The sequence below is a fragment of the Hevea brasiliensis genome, chromosome 1 (assembly GCF_030052815.1).
Source record: "Hevea brasiliensis isolate MT/VB/25A 57/8 chromosome 1, ASM3005281v1, whole genome shotgun sequence".
NCBI classification, from domain to species: Eukaryota; Viridiplantae; Streptophyta; class Magnoliopsida; order Malpighiales; family Euphorbiaceae; genus Hevea; species Hevea brasiliensis.
Window position 1 is genome coordinate 121,129,702 of NC_079493.1, and position 10,449 is coordinate 121,140,150.

Below are 10,449 nucleotides of genomic sequence, written 5' to 3' on the forward strand. Positions count from 1 at the left end.
TAGAATTTAATTGTAGAAAGAAAGAATGAGAGAGTAGTAAAGAGTTTGGCTCTTAAACAATATAGTAAAAAGAGACATTAACTAAATGTCCATCCATCACATATAAGTCATAAGATAGAGATTAAACTTTTTTGATCTAAAACATTTTGACTCCAAAAGTAATTATCAAAAACTTAAATAGATAAACTAAATTGACAAAAATTTATTTAACTCTAAAAATAATTTTTAAAGGGTTTAAATGAGTCAACTAAATTAACAAATAGTTTATTAAACTTTAATAATAATTGTCACGTACTTACAAGGTATTTTTGCCAAAAAAATAAAATTTAGGCTCTTCAACTGCAGCTTTTATTAGCTTTTTCTACTCAAGAATCGTGGAGGTTACTCATATCTACAGAAAGGTCAATTTTTGTGCAGATTAATTAGCTTTTTCTACTCGAAATTATCTGTTGGTGTTCATGGGTTAGAGAGCGTCCACCCTCTAATTTGGTCATATTTAAAACTGCTATAGGGAGGAGAAGAGAAAAGCTTTGAAGGGAGCCAAAAAGATGGCAGCAAGGGAGAGTGGCACTAAAGAAGTTCCACAATTAAGAAAATTTGTGGTGATTAATTTTGTTAAGACTGTAATTGAAGGGAGTTGACCTTCATCTGGTCCACACAATTTTGTCTGTCATCTCTAACGTTTGTTAGTATAAATAGAATAGATGGGTCTCAGTGCCAATTCTTTTCTTTTTTATCCAGATTTTTAATTTGCGAGCACTAGTGATTGAAACGATCATTAACAAAACAAAATCATCGGATTTATCACATTTGTATTTCTGCTGTATCTTCATCAGCAACATCGTTCTTAATTTCTTAATTTCTGATGTAAAGAGGGGTGGGCATCGGCGGGGCTTTCTCTCTAACCACAACAAGGCGACTCCACAGCCAAACAATCCAAAACCACAGCCAAGCCACATTGTAAACTCAAAATTCATAACACAAAAAAAAAAAAAAAACAAACGGACACACACACAAATCGGAGGGAAAGAGAGTTCTAAGCATAACTCAGATCTACAAAATCACAAACCATACCTATAAAAACCAATTTGAATCAAAGGAGGCTATAAAGGAGGGATGACTATGTCAATGTATGAAAAGGGAATGGAGTAGAGAGTTGCATCAATTAATTGCAGCTGAGGCTTCTCTTAGTCCAGACCTTGTGTATCCTTGTATTGGTTATATTTCTAAATCTATGATTCCCATGGCTAATATAGTTAATACCCATCTTTAAGGAAAGTGTTGTCACTGCTTAGCCATATACTTTCCGATGCCAAATTTCCTTGTAAGACTTCAACAATCTGCATCCAATATTAATACTTAAATGCATAAGTATTAATTAATTAATAATAATTAACTTATAAATAAATTTTTTTACTTCATGAATATGCTTAAACATACCTGACTCATTTTTGGTCGATATTTTACAGGTTTATATACACAAGCCGCGGCACAATAAATCATTCGAATCATTTCTATTTTTCTATAATTATTCTCCAATTTAACATCAACAATATTATCATAATTGTCTGTGTCCAACGCTTCTATGAGTTGAACTGCTACCTGAAATTTGAAAAACAGAAGTTTTAGTTAATTTTATTATCAATAATATCATCATAACTCTCCCATTCATTGGATGATAGTTGATTTTTTTTTTATTTTAGTTTAAGATGTTGACTTATTATGTCTTTTAGTAAAGAAACGTAAAGACAAGATAAATGGAAATTCAATTTCTCTACGACTATATGACTTTCTCAATTATCAAAGTAACTTAATGAGAAAAGTCAGTAAGTTGAGAATGGACTAGCAATTAAATTGGACTTCATTAATAGAAGTAAATCAAAAAGAAATTAACAAGATCTATAATGCTACCGCATTTGTAACACTAGCTTTTATCGCTTGAATTTATAATATGTGATTTTTTTATGCATTATAAATATCATCAAAATATTTTTACCAAATATATATATTTATATATATATATATATATATATATATATATAGGCGTGTGTGTCTCCCAAAAGGTTAGTGATAAAATTAGATAAAAAATTAATATAATGTTTGAGAAACAAAGGTGAATAAAACATTAAAAAATCAAAGTTCATGACAAGTAACTTTCTAATAAGCATTTATTTGCAGGGAAATTACTTTAATAAAAGAAATTAAAAAAAAAAGAAAAAAGAAAAGCATGTTTAAACCAAATGAAACCTGATTAAGTGAAGGATATAATGATGCATATATTTGTAAGAATAAAAAATTTTTGCCTAGAACCAATTTATAATGGACTGAAGACATAAATATATGAAATTCAAGTATGTAATAGGTGAATTTCACCATACATTTTATATTTTAGATTTATAATAGACCAGGTTTTAAACAAAAAAAATCCAATATTGACTATTATGGAGTAATACAATATGGAAGAAAAAAAATCACACGCACACACACACATGCACGTACCCAAGAAGTCAAGACTGGAAAATTGCCTTCCCTTGAATTAGGCCTTTTACCGGTGATTAACTCTAAAAGCACCACACCAAAGGAATATACATCAGTCTTATCACTGATCTGTTGGGTTCTGAAATATTCAGGGCAAAGATAACAACTGCAAATGGAGAAGATGTGTGTGAGAAGAACCTATTCTATAAATTTTCCTAAATAATGAAAATCTAGGTAGATGTAATCATGCTTAGCTAACAAATACAAAAATATGTATCTTACCCAAAGGTTACCCTTTCCATAGTGGACATATGGGTAACATAATTTGAAAATTGCTTGGCAAGTCCAAAATCTGAAATCTGAAAAGAAAGAATTGATATGGGTACATCTATTCTGTTAAATAGCAAAAAAATCAATGACAACCGAAATTAATTTAAACAATTTTATATTTCAAACTGAAATTAATGAAAAAATTCAGTATTATTAATCCAATTAATAAGAATGTAAGTTTCCTCATCTTAATAACTAGGGTTTAATTCTTGATAGCATGTGAAAATTTTACTTCATTTTTTTTTCAATGTGGTATTCCCAACCCCTTAAGTACAACTACAAAATTGTCACTTGACAATCTTATAATATGTTAAATTCGCATCAAAATGACTTAAATTTGAAGAAAATGTTGGTTAAAATTTCAATATATAAATGGTTACATTGCTTTACGCATCAAAATGACTAGCCAATTTAATATTATGACTCAACCACTTATATATTGTTCTTTTACTTCATATTCTATTAATACAGGATTCCCAACTCAATGGTCATAATACAACCGTTGTACAAACAGCCCCTCAACTTAGACTCAAAACGTTTGTTTCTCTGATCCCGGCAAATTATATTGAACACATATTCTCTATCAAGAGTCAGGTATAAGTTTGGTGAAGAAAAAGATGTCTTATCCTAAGCTTTCACTTAATGCAGTTTCAATTCGAATTTTGCAGCTAAAAAAAAAAAAAAGGGTTTCAAATCAGCCCAGTTCAGTTCATTCAATTATGAAATAGTCTCCAATGATGACTACCTTAATCCCTTTCCTATTTTGTGACTCTAGTTCGAACTTTCAAGGCAAATCATTAAAATTCTCGGAAAAAAATTGTGCAAAATGTAGATAGGGAGATTAGCAAAAATTGTGGGAGCATGCATAAAGCTTTATCTCACATAAATCTTACCTTTGGTTCAAAGTTTTGATCAAGAAGGATATTGCCTGCAGTGATATTCCTGTGTATGATCTTTGGATTACCTAAACATATATATATCATAAAAATAAAGTGTAATTAGATGAACATGCCAATACCTTAAACATGAAAAAAGAATCTGGCTTATTAGCTAAATACTCACAGATTTCATGCAAATATGCCAATCCTTTTGCAGAACCTATGGCAATTTTCATTCTGGTTGGCCAATTGATAACCACTCTGTTGTCCTGTTCTGCAATTATAGAAACTTTGTAAATGATTTTCATTTTCCATTTGGATACATAAAAAGGGAAGAGGGTGTGGGATTTTTTTTTTAATTTTTTTTTATGAACTAGGCATGGAGAATGTTTTGACCTTCCTCCATATGATTATCTATCAATTTATGTCATACATTTTTTGTTGCAGATTAGGCGAAGGTAAGAACTCACCATGTAAATGATATCGCAAGGAATTGTTGGGAATAAACTCATAAATAAGCAATCTATTGGCTTTCTCACTGCAGTATCCGATCAGATTCACGAGATGTCGGTGATGGATGCGGTTAAGCGTCCCAATCTCTGCCATAAATTCATTTTCCCCTTGTCCAGACTTATGTTTAAGCTTCTTAATTGCAACAACCATACCATTTGGAAGCGTTCCCTTAAAAACCTGACCAAAACCACCCTCGCCAAGGAGATTGAAATTGGAAAAGCCACCAGTTGTTTTTGCTAATTCTCGATAAGTAAATACTCTTAATGTAGTAATTTGTATCCTCTCAACGCTAAGTACAGATTCTAGATTAGTAGTAGGCCTTCCTGTATTTGAAGGAGAAGTGATACATAAAATACAATTTACAGAAAATTCAGTAACCAAACATAATTCATGTACAAAGAAAATAAATAAAAATGGCATTGCATAGTTGTGATAAGAAAAAGAATATACCTTGAAGAGTTTCGATGTCTTTCCAATTCATTATCTTCACATGAGGTATAGTTCCTTCAAGAACTCTAATTATCTACATGACATAACAATCTTAAAACATTATATATATATACATACATACATATCATTTTATACGTTTGAGTCCATTAATGAGAATGTTGCACTTCTTTTTAGTTCCTCTTTTATCCTGCAAATATTTATTTTCACTTTATTTTATTTTTGAAGAAACATGATTTTTTTTAATTTAATTAGTTTAACATCTTCTCTAACTCAAAAACCTTTTTCATCAATACAACTCTATAGTTTTCTCTCATAATCTCGTTACAGTCCATCATTAAAAAAAAGAAAAAAAATTAAACAACACTACTCTTACAGCCATATGATTGCTTAATCATAATGTAAATGAAAAAATAAATCTTAATCGACGTCCAAATCAACTTATAAATAAATTAATTGTAAAATCATAGTTTTTTGGTATTTTTTTTTAATTTGTAAGGTTGATTTTAGAAATGTAAATTGCAAAAACGAAATCACTATGCTCATAAACAAAAAATAAAATAAATACTTGCGGAGATTTAATCTACTTTTAAGATATAGGGACTCAAATTTTTTGGCATAGAACAATATGAAAAAGTAATTTATCGAATATAACTTAACAAAATTAACTAAAATATGAGTTTAGTTTTAACATTAACATTATATATATATATATATATATATATATATATATATATATATAAACTAAATTTTTATTAAAATATGAATTTATAAATTTAAAAATAATTTTAATAATATTAATTAAAAATTCATTATTATTATTATTATTATTATTATTATTATTATAACACTAAAGCATTAATCACAAATAAAATTAGAGCTAAAAGGTAAAATAATGTCGTAAATACATATTCACCTGTTTCATTATTGGTCGAGAGTGAGAAGGTTTATATACTGAAGCTGCAGCGCAACAAATCATTTTTATCATTTCCTCCTCATTGTACTCTTGTAATCTAGAATCAACAAGATCAGTATATTCATTATTTTCCAATGCTTGTCCAATCCGATCCTTAGCCTGAATGTTGATAAAGTGAAAGTATTTGTTAATATTTTTTTTTTTCAAAATAAAAATTTAATTTTTCACCATAATTACAATTATTTCTTTTCCTGCATATGCTAGTTTAATGGTATAGGCTATGTATGATTTAAGAGATCTAAACCCATAAATTACGTATAATATACAAAGATATAAATAAAGGAAATGTGTTAAATTAATAATAAAATAATAAATTAAAATTTAATATATATTTTAATTTATTTTAATTAATTAAGTTAAATATTTTTTTATTGAAATAGAGCATTTTTCTTTATTATTTTTTTATAAATGATTAAATATTAAAAATTTCTATTTAAATAATATATATATATATATATATATATATATATATATATATATATATATAAGTTAGTGTCTTACCCAATTAATAATAGTGTCCCCTTCATTATCTAAAGGTTTTCTTCCAGTAATTAATTCTAAAAGTACAACACCAAAAGAATATACATCTGATTTCTCAGACACTCTTTGAATATCACCATATTCTGGATCTGCATAACTGCAATGAAAAGTTGAATTAAGATATTTTTAACTAGAAAATGAAAATCTTCACTAATATGGGATCTTAAAATCAGTATTTTCTCTGTTATATTTTATTTCGCAATTTAAATAATTATAAAATATTTGATTATTCAAATAATAAGGGAAAAAAATCTTACACATTTGTTCCCCTCAATATACTGGTGATGTGATTAACATTACCAGTATTTGGCAGAAAATTCGCAAGCGAAAAATCTGCAACCTGAATCAATGATTTATGTAAATTAATAGATTTTTTTACCATAAAATTTAATATAAAAATAATCAAACATAACAAAAATTAACTTATATCCTAAAAAAATTTATCTTATCAAATATAACAAAATTAACTTATCAAATTAATGAAATTACAAATTTTTTTTTTCAATATCTTCTAAAAAATTTAGGCATTTTACTGTGGATTTAAATGCTGAAAATATCTTACCTTTGGTTCAAAGTCATTATCAAGAAGAATATTATCTGCTTTAATATCTCGATGAATAATTTTAGGTCTACCTGAAAATATATAAAAGAAACCTTAATGGAAAATAAATTAATAACGCTAAAAAAGTAAAAATACATTAAGCCTCACAATAATTAACTATAGCCTAGAAAGAGTAGAATTACTCACAACCTTGATGTAGATATAATAACCCTTTTGCAGAGTGTATGGCGATTCTCATTCTTTTCGGCCATTCCAAAATCTCATCTTTTTCTGTTAAAAATATAAAAACCAAACTCAATTAAGATTAAAATGTAGATTTTAAATTAATTTTTTATTATGATTTGATTTTATAGCTAATTAACTTAGGATTTATATATATTATAATCTTCTTGGTTCAGGATTTTTTGTGTGCCTATGTGTAAAGTTAGGGAAATGGTATAAGTTGTACAGAAGTGTAACGAAATGCCTAGATATCATATGTATATGAATACCTCAGTGCAGGCAAAAGGACTCACCATGTAAATGATCTGTCAAGGTATTATTGGGAACAAACTCTAAAACAAGTAATCTATCGGCTCCCTGAGTGCAGTGCCCAATCATCTTAACAATATTTGGGTGTTTCACACAGCTAAGGTACTCACCCTCCTCCAATTTATCTTCCAACTTTATTTTTTTAAGTTTCTTGATAGCAACCACTTCACCATCTAAGATTGCCTTAAAGACTTGACCAAAACCACCCTCACCAAGTAGGCAGTTGTTGGAGAAATAATCAGTTGCCTCTGCCAGTTCTTTAAAACCATATTCCTTCATCTTATGTATTTCAGCATTCTCATAGGCTGGTGCATGACTTTGATTCTCCTCCTCATCAGAAGATGAGCTAGATTCAATTGGATCTATAACCAAGGACTGTGCAGGTGCATGAATTTGATTCTCCTCATCAGAAGATAAGCTAGATTCAATCGGATCTAGAAACGGTGAGTGGTGAGATAGATGTGCAGGTGCATGACTTCGATTCTCCTTATCAGAAGATGAGCTAGATTCAATCGGATCTATCGACTGGTGAGGTAGCGGTGCATGTAAGTAAGATCTATCATCTGACCAAATTATAACAGGCCACAATTGGTTAGGGAAGAAAGAAAACTCAAAAGTCCAATAATAATAAAAATAAAAATAAAAACCTCAAAAGTACAACTAAAAAAAAAAAAAAACTCTAAAGCCTCTACATTTAAACACTTATTTTTTATAACCAGAATGGGCAGATGTCATTGATGGAAGCAAATTACATGGTCCTAATACGAGTCCAGCAAACTCTAAAACCCAATCGTCAAAAAAAAAAAAACCCAACTCTCACTTGGAACCCTAGCCAACTTGGGCAGACAGACCCCAACTAAACCCGGCAAAAACAGAGAAGGATCGCCGCTGCACTAGGATCATCAGACGTCGCAGAACGTCAGCCACAACACAAAGAGGAAACTCCACCAAACACAACGGGGATGGGGGGTGTTTAACGGACATGCGGGCTAAACACCCCCATCCCCGATTGAAGTAGAGATCTCCAACACAAATCAACTTAGGCAGCTAGAAAAATCAGTCTCATAAACGAACCCGATGAACTAGGACCATAGATGCCGACGAACCAGGAGAGGCTTGGCAGTGCTCAGGCCTTTCAATCTCATATAGCCCTTAGGGTCAAAGATCAGTACTCGAATGGCACTAGATCTATCCTTGAGATGCCAACCCGTCAGCAGGGATAGCCCCTGGAAACCAACCTTAATTTACACCAAAAAGCCCCTCAACCGACTGCATTACTTAGATACCCGGTATGCAGATCAGCAATAGAGACACAACCAAAACCCCATCCAAGATGGTTACCAATAACTCCAAACTGGAGACTAAGGAAACTAGGAAAGCAAGAGGGAAAATTAATAAAACTAAAGGAAAAGCTAACTGAGGTAGGGAGAGGGTCGACGGCCAACGGCCGGACCTCCCCTGGGTTAATCTGCGTTGACGACTTCAGAAAAAGAGAGGAGAGAAAGCAAAAACACCTTCTGATAAGAAATGAAATGATTCCTTTATGGAAGATAAATAGAAGTATAACTCAAAAGCCTCTACGGCTTTATTACCAAAGACTCATCATAAAGTGTCGGCCAAAGCAAATACCTCTAGCGTCAGTACTGGTCTTGCTCAAGAAGCAACCCATCAAAGTCGCAGAGTCGCCCGCTACAGTTTTGCTAACATGACCACTACAACAAAAGTCGGTAATAATATGGTGGCCGGCGACTGGAGCCTGCGGAGTGAGATACAAGGGTGGGTGGGTGCGAACTGCGAAGGTATAGACTTTTTTTTTTTTTTTTAATATTGTCAGCAACAGAATTATTGTTGTTATTACTTTACTACTGTCAATTTAAAGGGTGAGTGACAGGAAGGTTTTTTTTTTTTTTTAAAGGAAAGATTTATTTTAATTAATTTCCAACTATGTGTTTGAGTTTAAATAATTCTAATTTTATCTAAAAAATTAAAATAATAATTATTTAAATTTTTACTAATAAAAATATTTATTTTTTTATTAAAAGTAGTATTATTAATATAAAATTATAAAACTAATCAAAAAACTTTTTTTTTATTTTTTATAAAAATTTAAACTCAAACAAAAATTTATTATAAAAATAATTTTATTATGACTCTGATCCATTAGAATATTCAAGGATTTCGATAATTATTTGTCTATTCAATAATGCAACTCCCCGAAAAATAATTGAGGCTCTCCTGTGGCAGCTGGCGGGCGCAATAAAAAAGGACAAAAAAGTGTCAAGTGGCAGCTGGTGGGCGCAGAAGCTGTCTGGATAGCGTCTGCGACGCGCAGGCCATCTGGGTGTCTGCTACGTGTTAGTCACCTGTCTAGACTTTCTGAAATTATGTTTCGGCCCATTGCCTCTTTGTTTTATTACGTGTGTACACACTATTCACGAATCTAGAAAATTTTTTTTAGAGTTAACACATAAAAAATAAATTATAAAAATAATTTTACAAATATAAAAAATATTATATTAATATTTTATAATTTATTAAATATATCTCTCTTTATATGTGATTGAACAGTCTTTTGACAAATAATTACACATATAATTATTATAATTTTATTTAGATAAAATATTATTATACTTTTATTTAATTTTAAATTTTATAAAAAAAATTAATAATAAAATAAAATAATATATGTAAGAATTTTTAGTGAAATGAAAGGTGAGATGACTCCTCATTTGATCAACTTTGTTAGATGCATCCACCACTAATTTTTCTAAGGTAGTAAAGTATAATTTAATAGTAATAAAATTTATGCAAAAAAAATTTCATAAATTTAAATAAATAATTAATTTAGATATATTTAATAAATATATGAGCATGGTAAGATGTAGCATTATAGATATTTTATATATATTCAATATCAACTCACAAACTTAATGATTTAACAACTCACTTATTTAATTAATGAATAAAAATATCTATAAAAATAATTTAATAATGACATAAAAAACTAATAAAGAATATAAAATCAATAGAATGTCCTTAAGATACTAAGGAATTCAGTTGAGTTTTCCCAAAATTAGGACTTTTACCTTTAAAAAGAAATGCAATTTAGCACAAATAAAGCACATAAGGGATCAGGCCAATAACATATAAAATCCAACATTTTTCCAATAGTCTATCTGGTAGTCCTTATTTAC

The 10,449-nt window shown here is 29.7% G+C and overlaps 1 protein-coding gene across 2 annotated transcripts; it reads right to left on the minus strand.

The window, feature by feature from the left end:
- Nucleotides 1-778: 778 nt before the first annotated feature.
- On the minus strand, nt 779-9,098 carry LOC110663646 (proline-rich receptor-like protein kinase PERK14). Of its 2 annotated transcripts, XM_058149739.1 has the most exons (15): nt 8,885-9,098; nt 7,240-7,818; nt 6,911-6,994; nt 6,725-6,795; nt 6,420-6,502; nt 6,124-6,259; nt 5,563-5,721; nt 4,650-4,722; nt 4,157-4,522; nt 3,871-3,960; nt 3,702-3,772; nt 2,761-2,837; nt 2,500-2,644; nt 1,441-1,602; nt 779-1,340 (listed from the first exon to the last, which is right to left on the minus strand). In XM_058149739.1, the coding sequence occupies exons 1-15, from the start codon at nt 8,922-8,924 to the stop codon at nt 1,257-1,259; spliced, it is 2,220 nt and encodes a 739-aa protein (XP_058005722.1). In that variant the 5' UTR covers nt 8,925-9,098; the 3' UTR covers nt 779-1,256. The 2 variants fall into 2 exon arrangements, with proteins under 2 accessions (XP_058005722.1, XP_058005727.1); XM_058149744.1 differs by lacking the exon at nt 1,441-1,602.
- Nucleotides 9,099-10,449: the final 1,351 nt, after the last annotated feature.

Excerpts from the sequence above, each read along its gene's own strand:
- LOC110663646 (XM_058149739.1), bottom strand. The coding sequence starts at position 8,924 with ATGGGTTGCTTCTTGAGCAAGACCAGTACTGACGCTAGAG. Across the intron at positions 7,819-8,884 it reads GACCAGTACTGACGCTAGAG|ATGATAGATCTTACTTACAT; the intron begins GTATTTGCTTTG and ends TAATTTGGTCAG. Across the intron at positions 6,503-6,724 it reads ATAATGACTTTGAACCAAAG|GTTGCAGATTTTTCGCTTGC; the intron begins GTAAGATATTTT and ends TCATTGATTCAG.